This window comes from Littorina saxatilis, linkage group LG16 (assembly GCF_037325665.1).
Source record: "Littorina saxatilis isolate snail1 linkage group LG16, US_GU_Lsax_2.0, whole genome shotgun sequence".
Lineage (NCBI taxonomy): Eukaryota > Metazoa > Mollusca > Gastropoda > Littorinimorpha > Littorinidae > Littorina > Littorina saxatilis.
This window is the reverse complement of record NC_090260.1, coordinates 31,348,656-31,364,919: the sequence shown is the minus strand read 5'-3', so window position 1 is coordinate 31,364,919 and position 16,264 is coordinate 31,348,656. Positions and strand designations below refer to the sequence as shown.

The 16,264-nt window shown below is 40.9% G+C and overlaps 1 protein-coding gene across 1 annotated transcript in view; it reads right to left on the bottom strand.

Moving 5' to 3' along the window:
* Positions 1 to 4,958: 4,958 nt before the first annotated feature.
* Positions 4,959 to 16,264, bottom strand: part of LOC138950816 (multidrug resistance-associated protein 1-like) — a 42,203-nt gene continuing 30,897 nt past the window's right edge. The window contains exons 19-22 of the mRNA XM_070322532.1: positions 12,118 to 12,276; positions 10,842 to 11,008; positions 7,508 to 7,702; positions 4,959 to 5,494 (exon numbers count right to left, since the gene is read on the bottom strand). Coding sequence (XP_070178633.1) covers positions 5,326 to 5,494; positions 7,508 to 7,702; positions 10,842 to 11,008; positions 12,118 to 12,276 — 690 coding nt within the window. The 3' untranslated portion in view covers positions 4,959 to 5,325. The remainder of the gene's footprint in view (positions 5,495 to 7,507; positions 7,703 to 10,841; positions 11,009 to 12,117; positions 12,277 to 16,264) is intronic.

Here is a 16,264-nt window from a genome sequence, read left to right as displayed (position 1 = left end):
AAAGGCATATGTACTCGATGACTATACACGCTAATTGCTTTACCAACAGCTGGAGACATGCTAAATTAAGTTCCCTGCAAAATATTGTGGTCTAGGACCCCTTCAATGTTGAGATATGTTAATTTTCATTTTGATCTGGATCGTCCTATTTATAGATTTGGCAACACATGTAACGTTGATGCAAGGGAGCTAACACCGCGGCTTTGTTGACATCCTCACTTTTTCAGAGGCTAGAACAAGCTGTAATGCATGTATTATGGTCCGCGCATGGTGACATATCGTCATTATATGGTCTTATGGTGCGTTTGACATCGATTATGGGCAAACTACACTTTGTAAACACGGGAGCGCGTACATATGCCTTTAAATGCTATTGCAAATGTGTTCCATAAGGTTAGAACTGCTTTTTTCGTTTTTCGTCAGAAGATTTAAATCGTTCTGTAAACCATTTGAGGCAGACTGGGGCTTTAAGTACATTTTTGTTTTTGCAGTTTTGCGTTTGTTGTTGCTTTTTGGACTCAATGATGCGTTTATTTACACCCCATGCAGGGCCCCAGGAAATATTGATCACAATGTGTGTGGTAGGTAACTCCGCGCTTGAAAGTAGTCCAATCATTTCACTGCATATTTCTCAGCTTTTGTTTTAACCTGTGCATAAACCACAAACTGGGTTCACACTGCAAGAACCTGGAGACACAGCACGTCAGTCAAACGTGATATATTTTGAGAGAAAAAAAGCAATTTGTTTTCATATTTTCACGTCATCAATGCCAAGGTGGCTTTCTCAGTAAAACGAGTTTGTTTCGCGCGAAGTTTCAGTCTGTTTCGCCGAAGTTCACATCTAGTGACATGAACGTTTACGCGTAGACCTAGCCTAAAGTAAAAAGAAAATGTGTTACTGATATGGATACAGAAAGTAAATTTCTGTTCAGTTGTGCAATACATTTTCTCTGGAGTGGTACTCATTTAAACTTCTGATATTGTTAAATGATTGATTGCTTTCTGCTCGAGTTTGTGAGAATGAAATTTGGTTTTGGAGTTGATATGAGGTTAAGAATGTTTTCTAGTTTGTATTTAGACACACACACATTGTGTTTGTCTGCATGTCGTTATTTGATTTGAGCAAGATACGGATATTTTATATGTTGATCGTGTGGTTTTTATATTTAGTCAAGTTTTGACTAAATATTTTAACATCGAGGGAGAATCGAAACGAGGGTCGTGGTGTATGTGCGTGTGTGTGTCTGTCTGTCTGTGTGTGTGTGTGTAGAGCGATTCAGACTAAACTACTGGACCGATCTTTATGAAATTTGACATGAGAGTTCCTGGGTATAAAATCCCCGAACGTTTTTTTCATTTTTTTGATAAATGTCTTTGATGACGTCATATCCGGCTTTTCGTGAAAGTTGAGGCGGCACTGTCACGCCCTCATTTTTCAACCAAATTGGTTGAAATTTTGGTCAAGTAATCTTCGACGAAGCCCGGACTTCGGTATTGCATTTCAGCTTGGTGGCTTAAAAATTAATTAATGACTTTGGTCATTAAAAATCTGAAAATTGTAAAAAAAAATAAAAATTTATAAAACGATCCAAATTTACGTTTATCTTATTCTCCATCATTTGCTGATTCCAAAAACATATAAATATGTTATATTCGGATTAAAAACAAGCTCTGAAAAATAAATATATAAAAATTATTATCAAAATTAAATTGTCCAAATCAATTTAAAAATACTTTCATCTTATTCCTTGTCGGTTCCTGATTCCAAAAACATATAGATATGATATGTTTGGATTAAAAACACGCTCAGAAAGTTAAAACAAAGAGAGGTACAGAAAAGCGTGCTATCCTTCTTAGCGCAACTACTACCCCGCTCTTCTTGTCAATTTCACTGCCTTTGCCATGAGCGGTGGACTGACGATGCTACGAGTATACGGTCTTGCTGAAAAATGGCATTGCGTTCAGTTTCATTCTGTGAGTTCGACAGCTACTTGACTAAATATTGTATTTTCGCCTTACGCGACTTGTTTTAAATTCAGACTATGAATTATGCAGGGAACAAGATTTTGTTGTTATTAGTAATATTACAAAACAATTTGATGGAAAGATAAAGAAGGAAACGAAGAGTATGTTCACATAATTTTGAAATGTATTGAATAATTATGGGATATGTGAATGTACGTTTTATTGTGAAAAAAAAGAAAGAAAACAGTTTCTGTTGTAGTGATAATTCTCGTACAGTCTTTCACAATATGGCCTTGTATTAATTACCCTTCGGGCGCAGTGGCGTGGTGGTAAGACTGACGTCGGCCTCCTAATCGAGAGGTCGTGAGTTCGAATCCCGGTCGCTGCCGCCTGGTGGGTTAAGAGTGGAAATTTTTCCGATCTCCCAGGTCAACTTATGTGCAGACCTGCCAGTGACACAAGACCAAGTGCGCACGGAAAAGATCCTGTAATCCATGTTGGAGTTCGGTGGGTTATGGAAACACGAAAATACCCAGCATGCCTACTCAACGAAAGCGGAGTGAAGCTGACTATGCTCTCAGAGTATAGTGTGGGGAACCCAAATGGGCAAACGAGCTCACACGTAACCAGAAAATTCTGGAACGCTGAAGAAGAAGAAGAATAATTACCCTTCGCACTACTGTGGACCTGCTTCGATGCAGATGACAGAATTATAGCGTTCAAGATTGTTCTTTTTTGAGTGAGTTTTATTTGTAAACAGACATAAGTGTTTCCAATGGTGTTTTTTTTTCCAAGCCATAAAACGATGTTTTTTTTACTCATGTGGAAATTAGAAATGACGCGTTTGACCATATAAGGAACATAACTTGTAGTCGAAGGGTGTACTAAATACCCATAGACCGACTGTACAATATTGCAGCATTTCACTCCGCTTTTCTGCAATCCCTTTTTGTGTCTTTTTATGAAATAGACTCTAGAACGAAACGTATTCAAAGCAGTTCCAATATAAGTGCTGCTGTATCTGCTACAAAATAATATCTGGCTCAGCCCCATCCTACCTGTCTGACCTGTTCACACACTATACACCCTCACGATCCCTCCGCTCCTCTGTGGACACTAGAATATTCCGTCTATCTTCTTTTAGTCGCAAACAGCACAGCCAGAGAGCCTTTTCCCACTCTGCTGCTGTTGCGTGGAACTCTCTCCTTTACTCTATCCGACACTGCCAAACATTCTGTTCCTTCAAATCAAACCTTAAAACACACTTCTTCACCCAGTATTTTGATTAATTTTATTTCAACATGGTGCATTTTTGAATCAGGTGTTTGAATGTTTGAATTTTTTGCCTGTGTTAGTATGTTTGCAGATTGTATTGATGTAGTGTTTGAGTTTCGTTGTTCACTTGTATGCTGAATGCTGCTGCACATGCTTTTGCTTTGCTTTGTATGTATTATGTATGTTTGTCATTGTAAAGCGCTTTGATAATGTAAAGCGCTCTATAAATCTCCCATATTATTATTATTATTATTATTATTATTCTGGAAATTGTTACTAGGAACTTGAAACTTTTTTTAACATTTTGTCAATTTTTGATTAAATGTTTTCCGACAGACAGACCAGGAATCGAGACGAGGGTGGCGGTGTGTGTGTGTGTGTGTGTGTGTGTGTGTGTGTGTGTGTGTGTGTGTTTGTGTGTGTGTGTGTGTGTGTGTTTGTGTGTGTGTTTGTGTGTGTGTGTGTTTGTGTGTGTGTGTGTGTTTGTGTGTGTAAATTCATGAAACTTTACGAACAATTTTTTCCAGATATCCCAAAATGTTTTTGTTTTTTTCATTTATTGATAAATACCTTAGATGACGTCATATGCGGCTTTTAGTGACATCTCTTTACTGCGGACATCTGTTCAAACTCAGTATTGTTATGTTCTGCTTGAATGTACCCAACGTGATTGTTATGTGCCATGCAATTTTTTTGCTTAATAAAATGTACTTCTATTTTAAGAGTGTTTTTTGTTCTTTGGATTATGCATGTTCTTTGTACAGATTGTTTGCTGCAGTGTTCAGGTTTGAACTATAGTCCCGTACGTAAGCCTATGTTCAAACTGTATGCGTATGTTTGCTCCGATTAACAAACACCATTTTTATACATAATTGTGTTTCACTGACATTATTTTACAAATAAGTGTCATTTTTTTCTGAAATGGTGTGCCACTGTATTCATTCATGTTCTGTCTTATTCTATGATTCTGATGGTTAGTTTCATCATTGCCCTATTTTGTTGTTGTTGAACGTTCTCTTATACTTTAGATTGCTTGTTGATGACGTGTTTGTTTGTTAGTTTGTTTGTTTGAATTCAAGTGGTGTGTGTACGTGTGTGTGTGTGTGTGTGTGTGTGTGTGGATGTGTGTGTGTGTTATTCTTCAGTCCCTTTTCGTCGTTTCATGTGTGCCTTGTAGTAGTGACTTGTAACAAAGGACCAAATGGACCTAATGCTATTATCCTTCCGTAATAAAGTTTTCGAGTTACAGTTCCAGTTCTCTGTCGCTTTAGCTAGCCAGCAGCGAACTGTCTTCGGTCACACTTTGGGGCAAGCATGAGGCTGGGGCGAAAGGGTAAAACGATTGAGGCGAATGGATAACACTTTTGGGGCGACGGGGTAAAAAAAATCAGTAGGGCAAAATGCCCGAGGGAAAACATATTCTCATCTGAGCAGTGAATAAAATGCAGCACAATCTTTGGTTTTAGCGAACAAACAAAAATAAAAACAGAACACTCCAGTGACTACTTACGTAAACAGAATTAGCCAAGATGTGTGTGTGTGTGTGTCAGTGTGTGTGTGTGTGTGTGTGTCAGTGTGTGTGTGTGTCAGTGTGTGTGTGTGTGTGTGTTCATGCGTAGTATCTGTGTGCTCATTGTATTCCTTACAAAGTTGATCCCCCAAGTTCCGAGCAGAAATTGAAAATCTTTCAACACCTTAAACAGAATAAAGCTGACACCCTGTGCATAAGGTTTTTAATTTTTTTTTTACAAAATATCAACACCCCTAATGCGCAAATCATTACCTGATCTTTTAATTAAGGGCTGGAAAAAACGAGTAAATGTACACATATTTGGCTCATTGAGGATATTTGACACATTTATTTCCTCCTTTTGAGAATTGTCCATCAAATGGCGCGAGCAAAACAATAGAATTACTGCCCTTAGTTGTGATGGCAGTACTCACTGACACTGCCACAGGCGCACACTGGCAGTACTAGTGGTAGGAGAAACCGATCGTATGATCAATGGGAGGTAACTGCCCACATTGAGAGAAAGGAGTTGCTCCCCTTCCCTCGAATTCACTCTCACAGATTAGACTTTATTTTCAGTGCGTCAATTCGTATTGTTGTTGCTGCTGCTGCTGATGATGGTGATGGTGATGGTGGAGAAGTCCAGCAGTCGCGGCCATGTGATAGAAGACGTTGTCTGAATGTTGAAGCAGTCGCTGAGGCGTATCGAAGGCAACCACCCGACCCTTTTCAAGGACTAGGATTCTGGAGGAACAAAAATAAACATAAAATTACTGAAAGGGTACAAATGAATCTGCACACAACCAAACGAAGGCAACCATTCGACCCTTCCCAAAAACTTGGATACTGGACAAGAACAACATTAAAAGGGAACACAGTGAATAACCGGTAAATGAACTCTACAGATTGTGACACGTTTTAGGATGCTCTAGGAGTATGCTTTTAGTAGCTGACATTACATACTGTGATATATAGAGTGGGTTTTAGTATGGTGACACCACTGTGACGCGATGAAGCCAGACTATGTTTTAGCAGCTCGTTATATTACCGGAATACACATCTAGTATGTTTTAGTAGTTTTAGTCGTTCTTTAACCACTGTGATGTGTTGGAAGAGTTTATTTTTATGTGCTGTTTTAGAGGTACATTTTATCAGTATGGAACATGTTCAGTTCTTACAGTAGTTGATAGTGGGGGGGGGGGGGGGGGGATCCTATCTTATTCTGCGTACTTTTATTGTGGTTCCGATAGCTCTTAGAGTTTCATAGTTCTCACCATGTCTGTATAGTGTATGTATTAGTTACTGTGATACCAAATTGTCTTACCCATGTATGTATGATGCTATGCGCCAGTGATGTATGAATGCTATTTATTTTTGTTTTTATCACACAGCAAGCTGCTTTCCTCGTGTATTTTTTATGTTCATTCATGTATTGTACACTTGGCAATAAATTATCTATCTATCTATCTATCTATCAATCCGGCGGCGCGCGCGCACACACACACACGTACACACACACACACACACACACGCACACATCGAAATCAAAAATCAACTTAAAAAGGGTAATGGGAAGAAGCCGGCCGGAGGCCATGTGGTCGGGAGGGCCAGTGGAAAAGGATTACAGAAGAAGAAAAAAAACCATTAATTAATTACATACGATACCGATACATGCACAGCCTGGCGGTCCCCCCGCGGGTTAGGGGGAAGGATTTACCCCTCCCTGGTCCCCCCGCGGGTTAGGGGGAAGGATTTACCCCTCCCTGGTCCCCCCGCGGGTTAGGGGGAAGAATTTACCCCTCCCTGGTCCCCCCGCGGGTTAGGGGGAAGGATTTACCCCTCCCTGGTCCCCCCGCGGGTTAGGGGGAAGGATTTACCCCTCCCTGGTCCCCCCGCGGGTTAGGGGGAAGGATTTACCCCTCCCTGGTCCCCCCGCGGGTTAGGGGGAAGGATTTACCCCTCCCTGGTCCCCCCGCGGGTTAGGGGGAAGGATTTACCCCTCCCTGGTCCCCCCGCGGGTTAGGGGGAAGGATTTACCCCTCCCTGGTCCCCCCGCGGGTTAGGGGGAAGGATTTACCCCTCCCTGGTCCCCCCGCAGGTTAGGGGGAAGAATTTACCCGATGCTCCCCAGCATGTCGTAAGAGGCGACTAACGGATTCTGTTTCACCCCCCGCGGGTTCGGGGGAAGAATTTACCCGATGCTCCCCAGCATGTCGTAAGAGGCGACTAACGGATTCTGTTTCTCCTTTTACCCTTGTTCAGTGTTTCTTGTATAGAATATAGTCAATTTTTGTAAAGATTTTAGTCAAGCAGTATGTAAGAAATGTTAAGTCCTTTGTACTGGAAACTTGCATTCTCCCAGTAAGGTAATATATTGTACTACGTTGCAAGCCCCTGGAGCAAATTTTTGATTAGTGCTTTTGTGAACAAGAAACAATTAACAAGTGGCTCTATCCCATCTCCCCCCTTTCCCCGTCGCGATATAACCTTCGTGGTTGAAAACGACGTTAAACACCAAATAAAGAAAGAAAGAAAGCCTGGCGGTGATCTTTTAAGAGTTTTTTTCGTCTGCTGACATGACGAAGGCACCGAGACAAACTTCGTCCTCGAAATTCTTTGTCAGTTCCTTTAGATACATGCACAAGAAGAGGCAGCTTTTTTTACGTTTCGCCATTATTCTAAACTGTGTTTCGCTTTTGATATCGTTTTGATCATATTTTATTATGTTATTGTAATTTTATTATAAATTATCATTACTTGTCATAGTCCATGACGGTATGTAACCGGTGAGCTATCGTGAGCACAGTGCAGTCAGCGAACTGTGACCGCAATGTCTGCTGGATGAGGTCATCCGTTGCCATGTCAACGGCTGCCGTGGCTTCGTCCAGCACCAGAATGCAGCTTCTGTGTAGTAGAGTTCTGGCCAGACATAGCAGCTGGCGTTGGCCTGAGCTGGGGAAAAAAAGAGTAAAAGGGTAAAAAAATAAATTAAAAAAAGGCCAAAAAAATCGTGTGGGTACGGCAGTCCAGAGAAGAGAGCTCATAATTATGTGCAAGTTTTATCTGGTCGAGTGTTACCGGATCGTTCGTTCTCCACGCAAGCACTGTCGGCACGAAGAGAGTAGCAACGAACGACAACCTTCCAACTTTCGTAGCCGTACTCGAGTTCTCTTTCGTCCTTCCAACTGCCAGTCAGCTAGATTTTTTGGATTTTTGGCTCACGTAAGTGTAGCCTATGCGATGATAAACTTTGTCTGTCTGTGCGTGCGTGCGTGCGTGCGTGCGTGCGTGCGTGCGTGTGTGTGTGATAGAAACTTTAACATTTCCGAGTCTATGGATAAAGCTCGCATAAGAAGATTACGTCTCGGTCAAAAGTGTTTGACGTGTGTGATAGAAACTATTTAAAGACGTCACATTATGACGTAAGAGGGTTAGACGTCACGCAAAGGAATTACTGAAAGTCTCGGTCATTGTTATTGTGAGCGGGCCGAGACTAATTGGCAGATCCAGGGTCTCGCTTTCTTGCACAGTTTCACCTATGTGAACAGCTCAGATCATGGGTCAATAAAGTGTTACACAGATGGTCAAAATTAAAGTACAAGATATTGCACTGGAAGTGGAACTACACTGTTGCTTAGTGTCTGTATGAAGCTACAAGGTGAAAATAGAAAAAGAAAAACACGATTCTTGACTTTGATGGGCTTTTTCTGCTCGTAAGCACACATTCTTCCACTCATCACAGCATGCCCCATTATTGAGTTTAAAACACCAATTAAATTTTTTTTGAATAAAACTCACAATTTTACAATAAGAATTTAGAGGCCTGAATCAATTAGGTATATCCTACTTAGTTTGACTTTAGCGAAACTAAGTAATTACACATTTAATTGAATCAGTCAGACAGACGGAGACATAGAGAGACAGACATAGGGCAAACAGAAATCTGAGAAAGAAACCCCTTTAAAAATGTTACCATGTTTGAAATGAAACATCGCAAGGTGAAGCCATAATTCATCACCTTTCAGTATGACGTCATGAGCGTGTTCCACACTTGAAATGACGTGTTTTTATCATGTTGTCAGCTGCACGGAGCTTGGAAGTATAATTTCCATTCAACGATCCGAGTTTGTTAAGTTTTAGCCTATTTTCAACGTCAAACACCATGAAACTATATATATTTGGAATCAGAAAATGGTAAGGAATAGATAGAAGTTGTTTTTAAGTGTCTTTTTTCATAAATAAAGATAGTGGTTATTTATCGGTTTTCTTCATTTTTAAGCATAATTATCAATACAAAACAACAAAACTATATAGTTTTAGATACAGGACGCAATAGGGAATACACCAATATAATTTTTTTGTTTCAAATATTAGTTTTTAAAAATTTGAAAAAATGACATATTTCGAACAAACATTTCAATAACAAAACTTTAAGTGACCAAACTGAAATGCAATCCCATAATCCGGCCTAGATCTGAGATTGTGTGATAAGAAATTCGATCAAATTGATGAAAAACTGTAACTGTGAAAGTGCTGCCTCGACCTTTTGGCAAACGGTAAAATATGACGTCATCAAACTGTCCTATCAATAAACGGGAAAACCTTCTATGAGAAAATCCAGTCAAAAATATCCATATCAAATTTCATAAAGATCCACTCCGTAGTTTTTGAAATATGATCTGCAGTGTGAAAAAACGCCCATAACGCCCAAAACGCAAATGATTTGGTCGTGTTCTGCTGATACTATAATGTTTTTCTTTCCTAAAACACACTATAATAGTAGCCTTTCCCAATGTCTATGCTAAAACTGACTTGTCTGTGTTGTCAATGATTTTGCTACAGTGTGAGAACACAATCTCACGCCCATAACGCTGTGACACGAAAACTTATTTGGTCGTGTTTTGCCGATACTGTAATGTTTTTCTTTCTTAAAACACACTATAATAGTAGCCCTTCCCAAATGCAATGCTAAAAATGACTGGTCTGTGTTGTCAATGATTTTCTGCGAGAATGCGATCTATCTGTTTGTCGCAAAGACCGTGTGACACGAAAGTTATGAGCTGAAGACAAAATCTGCTGAGTGCAATTACGTTTCAGAAGATAGTTGGTTAAAACAGTTTATCACTCAGACACGCAAAGGAACACTATAACTTTATTATTCAGGCCATATTTGCTTTCCTTTGTCATGTATGAAAGTACTGGCCTTGGTTGAAGAAAGTGACCTGTCGCTGTGCAACAAATTTGTCGCCATTTTCCTCCGTGTTTTGTAAATAAAACGTGTTTACTACCCACACATACAAAACGATGCTGTTGTTTCTTTTTATTTTCTTATTGTTTGATTCATGCTTAGCAGTTTAGTATGCTTTGTTTTCTTCTCAATTCAATGGATGGCTATAAAATAAGCATTTAAATGTGAAGGTGTTAAAATGACCCATGATCTGAGCTGTTCACCTATGCTTACTGTGTGTCACGGTGTGTGTGTGTGTGTGTGTGTGTGTGTGTGTGTGTGTGTGTGTGTGTGTGTGTGTGTGTGTGACGGAGTGATTGAGTTTGTGTTACTGTTTGTCGATTTCTTACGTGAGCCTTGAAGGCGTCGCCTCTTGTTTTTACTTTTTGTTATTTTTTTGTTTTTACATCAGTTACATGCAGGTTGCTTCAACCCTTTTTTTCATTTTTTTTTCCAGTCAGCTAGAGATGACGGTTCAGCCGGTCAAACCTATACATTTCTCATATCGAAGTCTTTTATTTGTTGCATTTACCTCATAATTATGTCTCTAGCTCTGTCTGTCTCCAATACAGACCATTGGGTCGATACAGTTGTGAGTGTCTTGTTTTGTCAACAACTCTCAAGCCTCTGAACAGTAAGGTGTGTGTGTGTGGTTGTTGTTGTAGTTGTGGTTGTTGTGGTTGTTGTCTGTGTGTGTGAAAGTGTGTGCACGTGCTTACGTTTGAATATGTGTGTGTGAGTGTGTGTGTGTGTGTGTGTGTTTGCGTGCGTGCGTCTGTGCGTGCGTGCGTGCGTGCGTGCGTGCGAGCATGCGTGCGTGTTTGTGTGAGTGTTGTGGGGTGGGGGGTGTCACCGTATTCTCACCTGAGATTATCTCCCCCTTCTCCACACTGGTAGTCCAGGCCTACAGCCATGGAGGAGAAGAACGGGCGGAGGTGCGCGTGGTGCAAGGCTGACCACACCTCCCGGTCACTGAACTCACACACAGGGTCAAGGTTGCTGCGGACACTGTCCGCAAAGACCACTGGATCCTGAAGGCGAGAAGAAAAAGTCGAATTGTTTGAAATTACATGCAAAACGTCACTGCCAAAAGGGTATGGCCTTCCTTAATATTTAGCCAAATTTTGTTTGTTTGTTTGTTTGTTTGCTTAACGCCCAGCCGACCACGAAGGGCCATATCAGGGCGGTGCTGCTTTGACATATAACGTGCGCCACACACAAGACAGAAGTCGCAACACAGGCTTCATGTCTCACCCAGTCACATTATTCTGACACCGGACCAACCAGTCCTAGCACTAACCCCATAATGCCAGACGCCAGGCGGAGCAGCCACTAGATTGCCAATTTTAAAGTCGTAGGTATGACCCGGCCGGGGTTCGAACCCACGACCTCCCGATCACGGGGCGGACGCCTTACCACTAGGCCAACCGTGCTGGTAGCCAACATTTGACTTCGCCAAAACTCCGCGAAGCCAGCTTCGTGAAGTACTACCGCAAAATGAACTTGATTCATACCAATCTGGTTATAGTATAAATATCTGAAAAACAAAGGGAAGTAAGCGCTCTAAATGCATACGACATGTGTAATGGAGCAAGCGAGAGTTGTGCGGAACCATTCTCCTGGCACCTGAGAGAATAACAAGCATTGAAATGAACAAGCGACTTTCATCGTTAACATAGATTGTTCCTCTGCATTGCATGTGTACGACAAGTGTGACCTAGCTCTGCTAAACTTTGTAAATCTTTCTTTCTTTATTTGGTGTTTAACGTCGTTTTTACCCGTTCAAGGTTATATCGCGACGGGGAAAGGGGGGGGGGGGGGAATGGGATAGAGCCACTTGTCAATTATTTCTTGTTCACAAAAGCACCAATCAAAAAATTGCTCCAGGGGATTGCAACGTAGTACAATATATGACCTTACTAGGAGAATGCAAGTTTCCAGTACAAAGGACTTAACATTTCTTACATACTGCTTGACTAAAATCTGTACAAAAATTGACTATATTCTATACAAGAAACACTTAACAAGGGTAAAAGGAGAAACAGAATCCGTTAGTCGCCTCTTACGACATGCTGGGGAGCATCGGGTAAATTCTTCCCCCTAACCCGCGGGGGGTAACTTTATAAATCTTGATACCCACCTGTGGTAGAACAGCCAGCTTTGACCTCAGGTCGTGAAGGCCGATGCGACCAATGTCAAGGTCATCGATTCGAATCTTGCCCCTGCTTAGCTCCAGCAGTCGAAAGAGTGCAAGGGTCAAGGTCGACTTCCCCGCCCCTGTCCTTCCAACTATTCCCACCTAAAGACACCATGATTAAAAACAAAATACAGAAAGAGAGAGAGAGTGAGAGAGAGAGAAACATAGAGACAGAGTGAGACAGGGGATTGATGATGATGATGAAGTGGAAAACTAATCTTAATCCATGTAAAATCCTGGCCAGATCTAAGATAAGTCCATTACAAAAAAAAGAGGGGGGAGAGAGAGAGAGAGAGAGAGAGAGAGAGAGAGAGAGAGAGAGAGAGAGAGAGAGAGAGAGTGAGAGAGAGATAGAGAGTGAGAGAAAGAGAGTGAGAGAAAGAGAGTGAGAGAAAGAGAGTGAGAGAGAGAGTGAGAGAGTGAGAGAGACTGAGAGAGTGAGAGAGAGAGAGAGAGTGAGAGAGAGAGAGAGAATGAGAGAGAGACGCAGACGCAGATAGTTTATTCAATAGGCCATAGCCCCTTATGAAGGGGTGTAAACAAACGGTTCACATTGCATATAAATTAAACTAAACAGGTGCACACAAAAAAGGTACAACATAATAATCGCACAACACATACATTACACGGCATCTTCTTCTTCTTCTTCTTCTTCTTGGCGTTCGCAGAGGTTACACAATCAGTCCAGCACTGGTGATAAATGTTGTCGTTTTCTCCAACTCCTGTCGACTGCCGTATAGTTTGGACACGGCATCTAACTAGGAGGTTACAACATTTCTTAATTTAAAGGTTTTATACAAATACAAGGATACATTTCTGACAACAGTTTCTTGAGGTGATGCTAAAAGCAAGCTGAGTCGGAAAATGCTTGGGTTCTTATAATATTTAAATGGGATCAATTTTTCTCTTAATTTGTTCAAGTATGGACAACACAAAACAAAATAGACTTCATCTTCTTGGTTTTGTTTACAAAGAGGATACATCAAATCATCGGCATTATGTTTTCTATATCGGTAAGCATGCACTGCAATTTCTGAAATGCCGAATCGAAACCTGGTCATAATAAACTTTAGATGCCTATCCATATTCGACAAAAGATAGGGTTTAATGTCTTGTACAGTACAAAATGTCCGATAAACAGCAAATTTATCACTATTTTGTATATGATAATCCCACTCTTGCCATCTGCAATCGACCAACCTTTCCCTAAAAACCCGCAAAAAATCTTTTTCATGTACAACGCCCTGATTCAACCACGCAAAACTAAAACCGTACTCATACAATTTACAACGGACACCTGAGGCCCAGTTCGTTGTACCACTTTCATCCATTTTATACAACATTTCATAGGATTTACAAAGAAGTCTGTGCGCCTCCATCTTTAACAATTTCAACCAGTAGCTAATGCATCTTAAAATAGAATTCAAATATATCGGATATCTGTTTGTCTCGCCATATACAAGATCCTTAGGTGTTCGCATTCGAACTCCTAAGAACTTCTTCAATGTAAATAAATAGACCTTTTCACACTGCAGAGCAGCCTTATCCAGTCCCCATATCTCAGCACCATACTGTACTATTGGTTGTACTTGGGAATCAAACAACTTCAAAAAAACATTCAAACTATTATTATTAAGCACAGATAATCTTTGTATAATACACATCAGAGCATTTTTGGCCCGGCTTGAGAGATCGCAACAGGCAGCAGTAAAACTAAGTCGAGTTGAAAACAATATTCCTAAATACTTATACACGTTTACAACTGGTAATATATCACCCTCATATGTCCATCTTTCCCTTGCACTCAAATATCCACCCTTCCTAAACACAATAATGTTACTTTTACTCATGTTTACCTTTAAATGAAGAGAATACACTGCCCTGCGTAAATCATTTAACTGAGTCTGTAGACCCACAACAGTCTCTGATAACAACAATAAATCATCAGCAAGCAAAAGAATAAACAATTCCAAATAATCATCAGTAAATGTGGCACCATGTCTTCCATTCTCAATTATCTCAAGTGCTAACTCATTAATAAAGAGAGAAAATAAAACTGGGCTACATACATCGCCCTGTTTAACACCAAATGTACAATTAATATAATCCGTAAACTTTGCTCCACATCTCACTTTCATTTTTACATTAACATACATACTCTTCACACACCTAAAGAGTTTCCCTTTTATACCATTTGTTAACAGAATTGGCCAGAGCAAAGCTCTATTGATGGAATTAAACGCCTTCTCAAAATCTATAAAGGCAACATACAGCTTACGATTCAAAGAAAATTGTTTCTGTACAAAGGCCAAAAGTGTAAACATATGATCAATAGTGGAATAATTCTTCTTAAAACCAGCTTGATATTCCCCCGTACTGTTATTACATTCAATTCAGTTTCGAAAACATGAAACGATTTACGATGCACCGATCATAGGGATGATTTACAGTTTCCATCCCTTTCCCGACACGATAGTTTCCACGTCAGTGTTCGTATTGTCCGTTTGTTCTGTGTAATGCAATTTACACCGTTCTCCAAAATGTCATGATGAGAACAAAAGTCCCGAGTCACACCCACAACATCGATACAATATCCGAACCGAATAGCTTTGCTGTCAACCGAGGAAGAATTTAGTCACATCCCGGAGTGCAGACACTTCGTGTAGCGCAGTTTGGAGTTGATCGGCGAATTGTCTCCTGTCGACGGGTGACCCATGGCGAAGCTTGTCGAGGTACTCCTTCTCTTCTCGTATCATGTGGCGAGCTGCTTGCTTGATCATCCAGTACGTGGCTGGACTTTTGTCGGTGCTGCAGTCGGTGACCAACACGAAATCGTCAGTTTCACATAGCAGTAATTGTCTGTCATCTGTGTTGTCACGAACCACCCTTCGAAAAGCGTTGTTTCTTTCAGCAGGTTGTTGGACACTCTGGTCTTCTTGCCAACAAGGTATACTTTTCCTGCATGAGAGAGAGAGAGAGAGAGAGAGAGAGAGAGAGAGAGAGAGAGAGAGAGAGAGAGAGAGAGAGAGAGAGAGAGAGAAAGTGAGAGAGAGAAAGAGAGAGAGGGGGAGAGAGAGAGAGAAAGAGAGAGAGAGAAAGTGAGAGAGAGAGAGAGAGAGAGAGAGAGAGAGAGAGAGAGAGAGAGAGAGAGTGGTGCAAGGTTGACCACACCTCCCGGAAAGCACACATGCAGTTGATTGTTTGTATGTGTCCAAGTGGAACACTAGTCTTATACTTCTTCTTCGTTCATGGGCTTAGACTCCCACGTTCACTCATGTTTTTAGCACGAGTGGATTTTTACGTGTATGACCGTTTTCACCCCGTCATTCAGGCAGCCATACGCCGATTTCGGGGGAACTAGTCTTATACAATGTAAAAGCCTGGCCAGATCTGAGATGATGAATCGAATCGTTCACACAGGAAGGTATACTGACTGTGCCTTGTAAAAACAATCCAAAGTCAAAGAGACTGCCAACGTTCCAATTAAGCTCTTTAAAAAAAACATACCTTTCTGGTTTTTAGATTTTGTAAAAACAATGTTATTTACCTTTTCTCCCGCGTTTATGGAAAAGGACACTCCATTTAATACGAGGTCAAGACCTTCACGGTAACGGATGTCAATGTCATCGACCTTGACCTCTCCCTTCTCAGGCCAATCGGAAGTAGGTTGGTCAGCAATCATCCTCCATGGGGCCTTTATCAGAGAAGAAAAAATCGCACAATCATATGAACACACACACACGAATAAATTTAGTTTTTGATTGTAATATGTGTGCATGCCCGAGCTCTCTGTCTCTGTCTTTCTGTCTCTGTCTCTGTCTCTGTCTCTGTCTCTCTCTTTCTCTCTCTCTCTCTCTCTCTCTCTCTCTCTCTCTCTCTCTCTCTCTCTCTCTCATAATATTTGATCATTAGATAAGAGAGCTACCGACAGATATGGATCTGTCAATTTGATCCCACCAATTCCCAGATTAGGTCTTTACAAGACCATGTCTTGCTTTTTTTGGAGCATCAATTTGGAACTCGCTGCAACAATCTGAAACACTTCAAGTCATTGAAAAGGTGTTTATTTTTATGTTTTATAGCATCTGTT